The sequence below is a fragment of the Salvelinus alpinus genome, chromosome 28, assembly GCF_045679555.1.
Source record: "Salvelinus alpinus chromosome 28, SLU_Salpinus.1, whole genome shotgun sequence".
Lineage (NCBI taxonomy): Eukaryota > Metazoa > Chordata > Actinopteri > Salmoniformes > Salmonidae > Salvelinus > Salvelinus alpinus.
This window is the reverse complement of record NC_092113.1, coordinates 17,695,675-17,710,743: the sequence shown is the minus strand read 5'-3', so window position 1 is coordinate 17,710,743 and position 15,069 is coordinate 17,695,675. Positions and strand designations below refer to the sequence as shown.

Sequence of the window (15,069 nt, the reverse complement as noted above, 5' to 3'; positions counted from 1 at the left end):
CGGAACCCAAACCGGCTGCGCGCATGCGCCATCGTGCGCAAATTGATTTTGTCCCCAACACCAAACGCGATCATGACACGCAGGTTAAAATATCAAAACAAACTGAACCAATGACATTAATTTGGGAACAGGTCGAAAAGCATTAAACATGTATGCCAATTTAGCTAGCTTGCACTTGCTAGCTAATTTGTCCCATTTAGCTAGCTTGCTGTTGCTAGCTAATTTGTCCTGGGATATAAACATTGAGTTGTTATTTTACCTGAACTGCACAAGGTCCTCTACTCCGACAAATTAATCTACACATAAAACGGCCAACCGAATCATTTCTAGTCATCTCTCCTCCTTCCAGGCTTTTTCATCTTTGAACTTATATGGTGATCGCATCTAAACTTTCATATTATTACCACGACAACCGGCAACAAAGTTCGTCTTACAATCACCCACGTGGGTATAACCAATGAGGAGATGGGAGAGGCAGGACTTTCAGCGCGATCAGCGTCAGAAATAGGAATTACTTCTATTTTAGCCCTTGGTAACGCAGACTCTCGTTGGCGCGCGAGCAGTATGGGTGCAATAATTGAATAACATGGATTTCTACATTTATTGTGCGACTCTCGCGAACGCGACGTGTCCGGTCTGATCAGCATGTAAGTGTTGCTTGCCTCGAAGTGAGCATAGAAGTGATTTAGCTCGTCTGGTAGGCTTGTGTCACTGGGCAGCTTGCGGCTGTGCTTCCCTTTGTGGTCTGTAATAGTTTGCCAGCCCTGCCACATAAGACGAGCGTTGGAGCCGGTGTAGTACGATTCAATCTTAGCCCTGTATTGACGCTTTGCCTGTTTGATGGTTCGTCGGAGGGCATAGCAGGATTTCTCATAAGCTTCCGGGTTAGAGTCCCGCACCTTGAAAGCGGCAGATCTACCCTTTAGCTTAGTGCGAATGTTGCCTGTAATCCATGGCTTCTGGTTGGGGTATGTACGTACAGTCACTGTGGGGACGACGTCCTCGATGCACTTATTGATAAAACCAGTGACTGATGCACTTATTGATGAAGCCAGTGACTGATGTGGTGTACTCCTCAATGTCATCGGTAGAATCCCGGAACATGTTCCAGTCTGTGATAGCAAAACAGTCCTGTAGTTTAGCATCTGCTTCACCTGACCACTTTTTTTATAGACCGAGTCACTGGTGCTTCTTGCTTTAATTTTGACTTGTAAGCAGGAATCAGGAGGATAGAATTTTGGTCGGATTTACCAAATGGAGGGCGAGGGAGAGCTTTGTACGTGTCTCTGTGGGTGGAGTACAGGTGATCTACAGTTTTTTTCTCTCTGGTTGCACATTTACCATGTTGATAGAAATGAGGTAGAACTGATTTAAGTTTCCCTGCATTAAAGTCTCCGACCACTTGGAGCGCCGCCTCTGGGTGAGCGGTTTCCTGTTTGCTTATTTCCTTATACAGCTGACTGAGTGCGGTCTTAGTGTCAGCGTCCGTCTGTGGTGGTAAATAAACAGCGACGAAATGTATAGCTGAAAACTCTATAGGCAAATAGTGTGGTCTGCATTTTATCACAAGATACTCTACTTCAGGCGAGCAAAATCTAGAGACTTCCTTAGATTTCGTGCACCAGCTGTTGTTTACAAATATGCACAGACCGCCCCCCCTCGTCTTACCGGAGTGTGCTGTTCTATCTTGCCGTGCAGCGTATATCCCTCTAGCTGAATATCCATGTCATCATTCAGCCACGATTCCGTGAAACATATAAGATATTACAGTTTTTGATGTTCCGTTGGTAGGATATTCGTGATCGTACCTCGTCTAATCTAATCAAGGGTAATCCCAAACCACTGGCATGTTTTACAACAATGATGTACCAATGAATTACACCCGTTGAGAGAGGATGTGTGATACGGGACATTACTGTTATTCAGAAGAGAGTTTAACTGTCTTTCAATACTTGGATTGGAGTAAGGAAAGACATGATGATTGCCTAGCCGGGTTGCTTCAGTATTTGCTTGGGCAATGTATTATTATTATTAATGTAGATTATTTTAGACTGTCTGAGGGGTAGTCTATCAAACTGTACCCAATACATTTTATATATGATTTTACTAGTACATTAAGCAATTTTACCGCTCCGCTTCCGTTTATTTACTGATTTGTATTGGCAAAGAAAATTGTCCCTTGGGCAATTCAAGATGTACTTTTCTCCACTAAAAGTCAGTATAGGGATGCTGTTCATGTTGCCGAAACGGTCTATGACTCTGTGATACAGTACACGCTTTTATTTTTTGTTGTCCTAGGCTACCTGGCAAAAATGTTTGCTCACTAGCCGAACTTCCTTTCATGACCAATGAAAAGGAACCTAGGCCAGCTAGTTAACATCAGCTTACTACATCTAGCTACATATTGAACTTCCATCCTCTCAGGCCAGGGGCACAATGTAGGAATTTATGGTTGGATCAGAATTACTGTTTATAATCGTTTGCCAAAAAGTAAAATCACAAGTCCAAATCCCTATCTCCATCCATGGCTAATTTAGGAAATTGATGATTTTAGCTAGCTAGCCACTGGAGGACAACGGCACAACGAGATGTAACAATTAGACGTCGACCGATTAATCGTAATGGACAATTAATTAGGTGCCGATTTCAAGTTTTCATAACAATCAGTAATCTGCATTTTTGGACACCGATTATGCCCGATTACATTGCACTCCACGAGGAGACTGCGTGACAGGCTGACTACCTGTTATGCGAGTGCAGCAAGGAGCCAAGGTAAGGTGCTAGCTAGCATTAAACTTATCTTATAAAATACAATCAATCTTAACATAATCACTATTTAACTACACATGGTTGATGATATTACTAGTTTATCTAGCTTGTCCTGCATTGCATATAATTGATGCGGTGCCTGTTAATTTGTCATTGAATCATGTCAGGACCCGGTTACGAACTCGGGTCTCCGGTGTGAGAAACAGTCACTTAGCAAACTGAGCCACTAATAGTCGGCAGAACCCAGAAGATGAGGCAGACACAGCAGTACTTGAGATGGTGTTTTAATAAAGTAAAAAGGAAAGTACTTCAGGCAAAAATATAAATCCACAACGTCAAAAGTAATTCCAAGAGAAAAAAGGTAATGCTCCAAGACAAAAGGTAAATCCACCATGTGGTAGATACAGCGGGGAAAAAAACTCAAAAGAAATAATCAAAAATAAATAAACAAGAACAAAAACAGAGTACCTTGTGGCCTGCTGGAGGTCATTTTGCAGGGCGCTGGCAGTGCACCTCCTTGCACAAAGGCGGAGGTAGCGGTCCTGCTGCTGGGTTGTTGCCCTCCTACGGCCTCCTCCACGTCTCCTGATGTACTGGCCTGTCTCCTGGTAGCATCTCCATGCTCTGGACACTACGCTGACAGACACAGCAAACCTTTTTGCCACAGCTCGCATTGATGTGCCATCCTGGATGAACTGCACTACCTGAGCCACTTGTGTGGGTTGTAGACTCCGTCTCATGCTACCACTAGAGTGAGAGCACCGCCAGCATTCAAAAGTGACCAAAACATCAGCCAGGAAGCATAGGAACTGAGAAGTGGTCTGTGGTCACCACCTGCAGAAACACTCCTTTTTTGGGGGTGTCTTGCTAATTGCCTATAATTTCCACCTTTTGTCTATTCCATTTGCACAACAGCATGTGACATTTATTGTCAATCAGTGTTGCTTCCTAAGTGGACAGTTTGATTTCACAGAAGTGTGATTGACTTGGAGTTACATTGTGTTGTTTAAGTGTTCCCTTTATTTTTTTGAGCAGTGTATTTTTAAACCTGCATATTTAGTTTAAATTGCCTGCTAACATGAATTTCTTTTAACTAGGGAAATTGTGTCACTTTTCTTGCGTTCTGTGCAATCAGAGTCAGGGTATATGCAGCAGTTTCGGCCGCCTGGCTCGTTGCGAACTGTGTGAAGACCATTTCTTCCTAACAAAAACCGTAATTAATTTGCCAGAATTTTACATAATTATGACATAACATTGAAGGTTGTGCAATGTAACAGCAATATTTAGACTTATGGATGCCACCCATTAGATAAAATACGGAACAGTTCCGTATTTCACTGAAAGAAAAAACATTTTGTTTCGAAATTATAGTTTCCGGATTCGACCATATTAATGACCTAAGGCTCGTATTTCTGTGTGTTATTATAATTAAGTCTATGATTTGATAGAGCAGTCTGACTGAGCGGTGGTAGGCAGCAGCAGGCTTGTAAGCATTCATTCAAACAGCACTTTCGCGCATTTGCCAGCAGCTCTTCGCTGTGCTTCAAGCATTGCGCTGTTTATGACTTCAAGCCTATCAACTCCTGAGATTAGGCTGGCAATACTAAAGTACCTATTAGAACATCCAATTGTCAAAGGTATATGAAATACAAATGGCATAGAGAGAAATAGTCCTATAATAACTACAACCTAAAACTTCTTAACTGGGAATATTGAAGACTCATGTTAAAAGGAACCACCAGCTTTCATATGTTCTCATGTTCTGAGCAAGGAACTTAAACGTTAGTTTTTTTACATGGCACATATTGCACTTTTACTTTCTTCTCCAACACTTTGTTTTTGCATTATTTAAACCAAATTGAACATGTTTCATTATTTATTTGAGACTAAATAGATTTTATTGATGTATTATATTAAGTTCAAATAAGTGTTCATTCAGTATTGTTGTAGTTGTCACTATTACAAATATATATATAAAAATCGGCCGATTAATCTGTATCGGCTTTTTTTGGTCCTTCAATTATCGGTATCGGCGTTGAAAAATCATAATCGGTCGACCTCTAGTAACAATTTAAGTTTTTCTGTAAATTACGTTCTACTTTTGATGTGATGAGATTGGTGTGAAGACAAGTCCAAACTAGCTTCCCTTTACAGTTTTATTTTGGTTCGCCAGGATAATTCACAGTTGAGCTCACTCAGTTTAGCTCAATGCTGATTGGCTATTATTATTATTATTTTATTTTTTATTATCAAGGGAGGCTAAATGCTGGCTGGCTTCCGTTGCATTCAATGGGGCAACAATGTCTTTCTCATTTTTACCAGACAGCATCAGATAGATGGGATACACATACTGAAAAAGACGGACTCTGTTTCGCTCACTCGGATGCTTTCTCCAGTGAGATACATTCAGAAAATGGCTTCCCTTGCCTCCATGAGTACACCACTGGGTTACTGACAGTTTTTATATTTCCCTGTGTCTCTGCACATCTAGGTCCTATCCCTCTAAGTGTTGACAGATATCCGCTGATCTAGTGGGCCAAAGCCGTGGTGCTGTCAGTAGTGTCGCCAGCTCTCCTGGACAGTCTCTGCTCAACGGCGGTGGGGTGATGAGGTCGCTGTGGAGCTTGGGCCTTGCTTTCCTCTTGGCCTTGACCACCAGGGCCAGAGGACTCGATATCCCCCTGGAAGGTAAAGTGCAGTATGGGCAACCTACACTGAGTGTACAAAACATTAAGAACACCCCGTCCTTTTGCTCTCAGAACAGCCTCAATTAGTCGGGGCATGGACTCTACAAAGTGTCAAAAGTGTTCCACAGGGATGCAGCTGTGTCAAGTTGGCTGGATGTCCTTTGGGTGGATTACCGTTCTTGATACACAAGGGAAACTGTTAACTGTGAAAACCCAGCAGCATTGCAGTTCTTGACACAAACCGGTGCACCTGGCACCTACTGCCATACCCCAAAGGCACTTCAATATTTTGTCTTGCCCATTTCCCCTATGAATGGCACACATACACAATCCATGTCTAAATTGACTAAAGGCTTAAAAATCCTTCTTGAACATGTCTCCTTCCCCTCATCTACACTGAATGAAGTGGATTTAACAAGTGAAATCATTAAGGGATCATAGCTTTTACCTGGATTCACCTGGTCAGTCTATGTCATGGAAAGAACATGTTCATAGTCTTTTGTACATTCAGTATATTTCATAGTCTATAGGGGGATGTTTTAGACACAGCCTATGCCCATGATGGGCAGTGAAGAGAGAGTATATGGTCCAGCTGTCAGAAATGGACTGGCTAACTAAATTCATGCCTATGACGGGTCATTTACTTCATGCATGTGGAATATGCGGTGCAAGATTGGTATGTCTTGTTGGTTTAATCGCTGTCTGCACTGCAGTTCATTATTAGCTCAGACATGTGGGCAAATAGAACTCGTTTCTCAATATTAATCTTCCAACAAGCACAAGTTATACATTGCCTGCTGTACATTGCACAAAACATGACCAAATCCCCATAATGGTAGTGAAGTTGTTAAAGTGTTTGTTTGGTGAAAGCAATTTGGTGTGAATGTATGATTTGTATCTTTTCATCCCGCAGTGGAGCAGCTACCGACCATAACAGTGCAGACCGCTGGCCCCGTCATTGCCTTACCCTTTGAAGACAGTTTTTCCATGAGATGTGAAGCCAAAGGCAACCCACAACCAGTGTGAGTGAGATGACTGCGATTTATCCTAGGATCTCCCTGTTTAAAGCCCTTATGCTTATGGATTGTTCACACTATCAGCATTAATCCAATGCTTATTGTTGCATCTCTAGCTAAATATCATAACTGTAACCAAGCATTACAAAACGCTTCATTGCCCCAACAGATACAGATGGACAAAAGATGGCCAGGCCATAGATCCCCTCTTCGACTTGGGGGTCAAAAAAGAGAGAAACAATGGGAGTTTTGTGATTCATAGCGGGCGCCTTGCGCAGTTCCAGGGGAAGTATCAGTGCTACGCTTCAAACAATCTGGGAACAGCAGTATCAGAGGAAATTGAACTCATTGTACCAAGTGAGTGCCACTCTCATGTTGTAATAACCTGGCATAGTGAACAGTTTAGCATCTTACAGCATTTTGAATCCTATCTAAAGGTGTTGACATGAGTAAAACATGCCTAACCTTTGCACAGGTACCCCAAAGTTCCCCAAAGAGAAGATTGACCCAATCGTTGTTAAAGAGGGCCAGCCTGTGATTCTGGAATGCAATCCACCACAGGGGATCCCTCCACGAAAGATCTACTGGATGACTATTGGTGAGAAAATAGACCACTAGTTCAGTCTTTACAGCACCATCCAACTGAAACTAGTTTAGAAGGGAAAATGTCACTTTATACACATTTCAATTGAAATAGAATACAGTAACACTTTACATTAGGTTGCTCTTATACCTCTGTTGTAATATTGTTATTACTCAAGTCACAAAATAGTATTGACATGTTCTTATGTAGTAATTCAGTAGTTGTTTTAAATTGGCATAGTAATGGGAATTACATGTTTTGTTATTACACAAGAAGAATTAGGGCTGCTCAACATAGTTCCCTTTAAATTTGGACATTTTGTCACCTTTTTCTCACCATAGCCAAAAGAGGGTCTATGGTCTAATGACATCACAGCACTGTATGAAGTAGTGTCTCAATGGGGATAAGGCCATATGCTTAGGCTCTCAGCCGTTCTAGTCCCATCCTGCCAAATCACACACTTTTCAATTCGGCAAGGAGCTCAAATACAAGTGCTTGTTTTTTAGAACTGAGAGCAGCTTCTCATAAAGTGGTCCAAATAAAAATAAGAAATTAAATAAGAATTCTAAACTAGCAACTAGAAAATGAAATTTCCTGAAGAAATTCTAAGTTGAGTCAGTCTGTACCAGAGCTAGTTAATGTGGACCAGAGCTAGACCAATGATACTAGCTACGCCCTGGACCAGAGCATTGACCAGAGCTAGTTAGTGCGGGGCCCAGAGCTAGCTAGGTGCTAGTTACGCCCTGGATCAGAGCTGGACCAGAGCTAGCTAAATACTAGCTACGTCCTGGCCTAGAGCTGGACCAGAGCTAGTACGGATCAGAACTAGACCACAGTTAGTTCAGATCTGGGCTGCACTAGCTCTGGTCTAGTTCTTGTCCACACTAGTTTTGGGCCAGCTCTGGTCCAGGACTTAGCTAGTAGATAGCTAGCTAGCTAGTCACTATTTCCTATTGAAGCCTATGGAGCTTTTATGCACATATTAAATGGTTATAGTTTAAACGGCACATAAACTCAGCAAAAAAAGAAATGTCCCTTTTTCAGGAACCTGTCTTTCAAAGATAATTCGTAAAAATCCAAATAACTTCACAGATCTTCATTGTAAAGGGTTTTAACACATACTTGTTCAATGAACCATAAACAATTAATGAACATGCACCTGTGGAACGGTCGTTAAGACACTAACAGCTTACAGATGGTAGGCAATTAAGGTCACAGTTATGAAAACTTAGAACACTAAAGAGGCCTTTCTACTGACTCTGAAAAACACCAAAAGAAATATGCCCAGGGTCCCTGCTCATCCGTGTGAACGTGCCTTAGGCATGCTGCAAGGAGACATGAGGGCTGCAAGGAGACATGAGGACTGCAGATGTGGCCAGGGCAATAAATTGCAATGTCCGTACTGTGAGAGGCCTAAGACAGCGCTACAGGGAGACAGGACGGAGAGCTGATCGTCCTCGCAGTGGCAGGGCACGTGTAACAACACCTGCGCTGGATCGGTACATCCGAACATCACACCTGCGGGACAGGTACAGGATGGCAACAACAACTGACCGAGTTACACCAGGAACGCACAATCCCTCCATCAGTGCTTAGACTGTCCGCAATAGGCTGGACTGAGGGCTTGTAGGCCTGTTGTAAGGCAGGTCCTCACCAGACATCACCTGCAACAACGTCGCCTATGGGCACAAACCCACCATCGCTTGACTACACAGGACTGGCAAAAAGATCCTGTTGGATCGGAGGGTGAGGGCTAGGGATATTTCCCCCCAGAAATGTCCGAGAACTTGCAGGTGCCTTGGTGGAAGAGTGGGGTAACATCTCACAGCAAGAACTGGTAAATCTGGTGCAGTCCATGAGGAGGAGATGCACTGCAGTACTTAATGCAGCTGGTGGCCACACCAGATACTGACTGTTACTTTTGATTTTGACCCCCCGTTTGTTCAGGGACACATTATTCCATTTCAGTTAGTCACATGTCTGTGGAACTTGTTTAGTTTATGTCTCAGTTGTTGAATCTTGTTATCTTCATACAAATATTTACACGTTAAGTTTTCTGAAAATATATGCAGTTGACAGAGAGGACGTTTCTTTTTTTGCTGAGTTAAGTATCAGCAATTTAAGTCTGAACATGTCAACATTGGTTTGGTGTTTGTAGCTTTAAAGATGCACTCCAGCTATTTTTGAACTTGTTGAAAACAATATCCCACATATAAATAAAGTAATCATCACACATAAAAAAATATGTTTTCAGCAAAATAGTGTTTTTGCAAACATTATGGAGTAGGCCATTCAAGGAGTTGGTCTGATGGTGCCCTCTGATGTCATCGGCCTCCCCCTTGCTTGAATTTTTCCCATTCAAGTCTATGTCTAAAATTATGAATGGACAGACCAACCCTACTTCTACAACCCCACTCTTACCTAATTGCTATCCAACCAAATACTCTCCCTACATTGCTCTATAAAGGGAAACACTTGGGGAAATAGTTTTTAATGGCTGCCATATTTAAAGCCACAGTATGGTCAGTCATGTCATGTGACCCTAGTTCTTCCTTTACACTTCCAATAAGAAACACACATTTTCGCCTTGTTCAATATTAAACACAAATGGACTCTTTCTGTTGCAAAACATTTTCCATGGTGTGTCCTAATGAAAACGATCTATTGTTTCCTCCAGGTCTCCAACATATTGAACAGGATGAGAGGGTGTCCATGGGACATGACGGCAACCTCTACCTCTCCAACGCCCTGGAGAAGGATAGCCGGAGAGACTATTGCTGCTTCGCCGCATTCTCCGCCATACGGACCATCGTTCGGAAAACAGCCATGTCGGTGGTCGTCAAGAGCTGTAGGTTGACAGTGTGATGCACTACATCAATGTTTCTCAACCTGTTTTATACCAGGGACAGGCAAGCTATAGTCCTTCCTCTAAACATTAGACCAAGAGGAAATTCTAAGTGCAACATTAAGGCTCCGATACACTTACATTACAAATAGCACTTGAAAAAACGGATTAAATAGGTATCTGTAAGACCGGTCAGCAACATACCACTCCTAGGTTGAGAACCCTGCCCTACATGTTGAGTAGGAGTTGAAAGGGCATGTTTAGGACACTAGATGCAGTGATGCTGTAAGGAGAGGGAGGAGTGCTGTCCCCAGACAATTGTCGGATGCAAAAGTCAATATATCAATATTATACATGGTTTTATTTTACAAAAGTATAAGTGCAAAGTGTGCAGGTGAAAAAAATTGCAGGCATGTACTTCAGATCAGAGCAATAGACATGGCTCCATTGGATCAAGGTGGGTCTTCATATTTTGTTTACATTTCAGTAAAACCTGCTGGTGAGCTAGATGACAGTGACAGCAGTGGGGAGTTGCTTTAACATTATATTTGACTTTAACATGAATGATAAAATCCCATTACAGTTCACAGTATTTGACTGACTAAAGGCTCAAACTTACAGGAAAAGTCAATACATGTTTAATATGCACACGTTGAATGAGATTCATCTATGCAATTTTATCTGGGTGAAAAAAAAGATATACAGTACCAGTCAAAAGTTTGGAGACACCTACTCATTCCAGGGGGTTTTCTTTATTTTGACTATTTTCTACATTGTTGAATAATAGTGAAGAAATCCAAACTATGAAATAACACATATGGAATCATGTACTAACCAAAAAAATGTTAAACAAATAAAAATATATTTTATATTTGGGATTCTTCAAAGTAGCCACCCTTTGCCTTGACAGCTTTGCACACTCTTGGCATTCTCTCAACCAGCTTCATGAGGTAGTCACCTGGAATGCAATACAATTAACAGGTGTGCCTTGTTAAAAGTTCATTTGAGGAATGTTTTTTCTTTCTTAATGCGTTTGAGCCAATCAGTTGTGTTGTGACAAGGTAGGGGTGGTATACAGAAGTAGCCCTATTTGGTAAAAGACCAAGTCCATATTATGGCAAGAATAGCTCAAATAAGCAAAGAGAAATGACAGTCCATCATTACTTTAAGACATGAAGGTCAGTCAATCCAGAAAATGTCAATAACTTTGAATGTTTCTTGAAGGGCAGTCGCAAAAACCATCAAGTGCTATGATGAAACCAGCTCTCATGAGGACCACCACAGGAAAGGAAGACCCAGAGTTACCTTTGCTGCAGAGGATAAGTTCAAGTTCATCTACCACCCAAATAAATGCTTAATAGAGTTCAAGTAACAGACACATCACAACATCAACTGTTCAGAGGAGACTGTGTGAATCAGGCCTTCATGGTCGAATTGCTACAAAGAAAACACTACTAAAGGACACCAATAATAAGAAGAGACTTGCTTCTTACAAGAAACACGAGCAATGGACATTAGACCGGTGGAAATCTGATGAGTCCAAATGTGAGATTTTTGGTTCCAACCGCTGTGTCTTTGTGAGATGCAGAGAAGGCGAATGGATGATCTCCGCATGTGTGGTTCCCACCTTGAAGCATGGACGAGGAGGTGTGATGGTGTGGTGGTGCTTTGCTGGTGATACTATCTGAGATTTATTTAGAATTCAAGGCACACTTAACCAGCATGGCTATCACAGCATTCTGCAGTGATACTTCATCCCATCTGGTTTGGGCTTAGTGGGACTATGACTCAAAATACACCTCCAGGCTATGTAAGGGGTATTTGACCAAGGAGAGTGATGGAGTGCTGCATCAGATGATGTGGCCTACGCAATCCCCCGACATCAAGATGGAGATTATAACAGTACATGGCCAAGACGTTCAAACGTTCATAGATGACCAGTAGGGTCAAAAAACAATATTCGCAGTGGTTGTAGAGGGTGCAACAGGTCAGCACCTCAGGAGTAAATGTCAGTTGGCTTTTCATAGCTGAGTGAAGGAAAAGCAGCAAACAAGTGCTCAGCATATGTGGGAACTCCATCAAGACTGTTTGAAAAGCATTCCTCATGAAGCTGGTTGAGAGAATGCCGAGAGTGTGCAAAGGTGTCATCAAGGCAAAGGGTGGCTACTTTGAAGAATAAAATACATTTTAATTTGTTTAACCCTTTTTTGATTACTACATGATTCCATATGTGTTATTTCACAGTTTTGATGTCTTCACTATTATTCTACAATGTAGAAAATAGTACAATATTAGGAAAAACCCTTGAATGAGTAGGTGTGTCCAAGCTTTTGACTGGTACTGTATATATATGCTAGGAGAGTGTACCAAAAGACTCAAGTGTGGACAAACACCTACTGCAGTTGCTCCTAGGGTTTCAGAGATATACCTACTATATATTTTATGCCTGTCCTTTTCTGCCCATGGAAGCCTATGCCATTCCAGAGAGAAGACCGAGCCTTCTGGTACCCTCTGGTGTTCAGTCAGATGTATGGCTGGTGAAAGGAGAGGAGCTGGTGCTAGAGTGTATAGCAGAGGGATTGTAAGTAGAGTCTAATCATTTCTCAATTTAGTATGAAAGAATATTTATTCATAACTTCAGTGACTGGATCTGCATAGAACATGTTGTATTATTACATTTGGTAGAATAATGTGTGTATTATTTTTCACTAATCATATCTCGTTTTCTCTCATCTTGTTACTCAGTCCAACTCCTGTGATCGAATGGACAAAAAGGAGAGAGAAGCTACCGAAACGGGCAAATATAAAAAACTATGGGAAACGTTTAACCATATATAACATTGAAGAGGAGGATGGTGGGAAGTACATGTGTGAGGCGAGGAACTCTGTCGGAGACACAGTCCACTACTTCAATGTCATTGTGGAGGGTGAGTAGACTGAGGCAGGTTATACTTTCAGTGTGTTCCCCGCAAAAAAGTTTGTTGTCCCCTCTACAATGTCCAAGTGAAGCCTACGCCCTTCGTTATACAGTGTATGTTTAACAGTTTTAATACCTTTTTAAGACCGCTCTTGTGGTGTTGCGTTCACTTACAGCAGCTACATTGTCAAAGGAAAACATGGTGGTTTGGTTAGCTGATAAATAAAAAACAAACAATTCAGGCATTGTAAGATCTGGCATGGGTCAGATCAACCCTAGACGGACAACGACTCTCTTTACAGTGCATTCGGAAAGTATTTAGACCCATTCACTTTTTCCACATTTTGTTTCATTACAGCCTTATTCTAAAATTGATTAAATTGTTTTTTCCCCCTCATCAATATACACACAATACCTCATAATGACAAAGAAAAACAGGATTTTATACATTTTTGCAAATGTATAAGAAAAAAAGAAAAAAAATGATATCACATTTATGTAAGTATTCCGACCCTTTACTCAGTACTTTGTTGAAACACCTTTGGCAGCGATTACAGCCTCGAGTTTTCTCGGGTATGATGATTCAAGCTTGACACATCTTTATTTGGGGAGTTTCTCACATTATTTTCTGCAGATCCTCTCAATCTCTGTCAGGTTGGATGGGGTGTAGCTATACAGCTATTTTCAGGTCTTTCCAGAGATGATTGATGGGGTTCAAGTTCGGGCTCTGGCTGGGCCACTCAAGGACATCAAATCAAATGTTGTTTTTCACATGCTCCGAATACAACAGGTGTAGACCTTACAGTGAAATGCTTACTTACAAGTCCTTAAACAACAATGCAGTTTTAAGAAAATACAACAAAAAAAGTAAGAGATAAGAATAACAAATAATTAAAGAGCAGCAGTAAATAACAATATTGGGGCTATATACAGGGCGTACCGGTACAGAGTCAATGTCAATGTGTAGGTGCACCGTTGACGAGGTAATTGAGGTAATATGTACAGTTGAAGTTGGAAGTTTATTTACACTTAGGTTAGAGTCATTAAAACTCGTTTTTCAACCACTCCACAAATTTCTTGTTAACGAACTATAGTTTTGGCAAGTCGGTTAGGACATCTACTTTGTGCATGACACAAGTAATTTTTCCAACAATTGTTTGCAGACAGATTATTTAATTTATACCTCACTGTATCACAATTCCAGTGGGTCAGACGACTCGTCGTGTAATCATAACAACATACAGGAACTCAAGTTCTTTTGTTCACCTAACCTAGAATTCCTTACAATCAAATGCCGACAGCATTATCTTCCAAGAGAATTCTCTTAGATTATAATCACAGCCGGTATATCCCCCCCAAGCAGATACCTCGACGGCCCTGAAAAAACTTTGCTGGACTCTATGTAAACTGGAAACCATATATCCTGAGGCTGCATTTATTGTAGCTGGGGATTTTAACAAAGCTAATCTGAAAACAAGGCTCCCTACATTTTGTCAGCATATCAAATGCGCGACTCGAGCTGGCAGCATTCTGGATCATTGCTATTCTAACTTCCGCGACGCATACAAATCTGTTCAACGCTGGTTCAACCAATTGGATTCCACGCTTCAAATTGCTTCGATCACTTGGACTGGGATATGTTCCGGATAGCCTCAGACAACAACATTGATGTATATGCTGACTCGGTGAGCGAGTTTATTAGCAAGTGCATCTGTGATGTTGTACCCATGGTGACTATTAAAACCTTCCCTAACCAGGAACCGTGGTTGATGGCAGCATTCGTGCAAAACCGAAAGCGCGAACGACTGCTTTTAATCATGGCAAGGCGACCGGAAACATGACCGAATACAAACAGTGTAGCTATTCCCTCCGCAAGGCAATCAAACAAGCTAAGCGTTAGTATAGAGACAAAGTAGATTCGCAATTCAACTGCTCAAACACAAGACGTATGTGGCAGGGTCTACAGTCAATCACGGATTACAAAAAGAAAACCAGCCCCGTCGCAGACACCGACGTCTTGCTCCCAGACAAATTAAACAACTTCTTTGCTCGCTTTGAGGACAGTACAGTGCCACTGACACCAAATCCTGTGGGCTCTCCTTCACCGTGGCGAACGTGAGTAAAACATTTAAACGTGTTAACCCTCGCATGGCTGCTGGCCCAGACGGCATCCCTAGCCGCGTCCTCAGAGCATGCGCAGACCAGCTGGCTGGTGTGTTTACGGACATATTCAATCAATCCCTATCCCAGTC

General features: G+C 41.8%; 1 protein-coding gene across 3 annotated transcripts in view; it reads left to right on the top strand.

The window, feature by feature from the left end:
- The window catches only part of chl1a (cell adhesion molecule L1-like a), a 122,245-nt gene that overhangs the window by 44,991 nt on the left and 62,185 nt on the right, over window positions 1-15,069 (top strand). For all 3 annotated transcript variants that reach the window (XM_071371921.1, XM_071371920.1, XM_071371922.1), the window contains exons 2-8: window positions 5,261-5,457; window positions 6,370-6,478; window positions 6,642-6,829; window positions 6,948-7,070; window positions 9,733-9,903; window positions 12,370-12,481; window positions 12,646-12,827. In XM_071371921.1, the coding sequence (XP_071228022.1) occupies window positions 5,376-5,457; window positions 6,370-6,478; window positions 6,642-6,829; window positions 6,948-7,070; window positions 9,733-9,903; window positions 12,370-12,481; window positions 12,646-12,827 (967 nt within the window). In that variant the 5' untranslated portion in view covers window positions 5,261-5,375. The remainder of the gene's footprint in view (window positions 1-5,260; window positions 5,458-6,369; window positions 6,479-6,641; window positions 6,830-6,947; window positions 7,071-9,732; window positions 9,904-12,369; window positions 12,482-12,645; window positions 12,828-15,069) is intronic.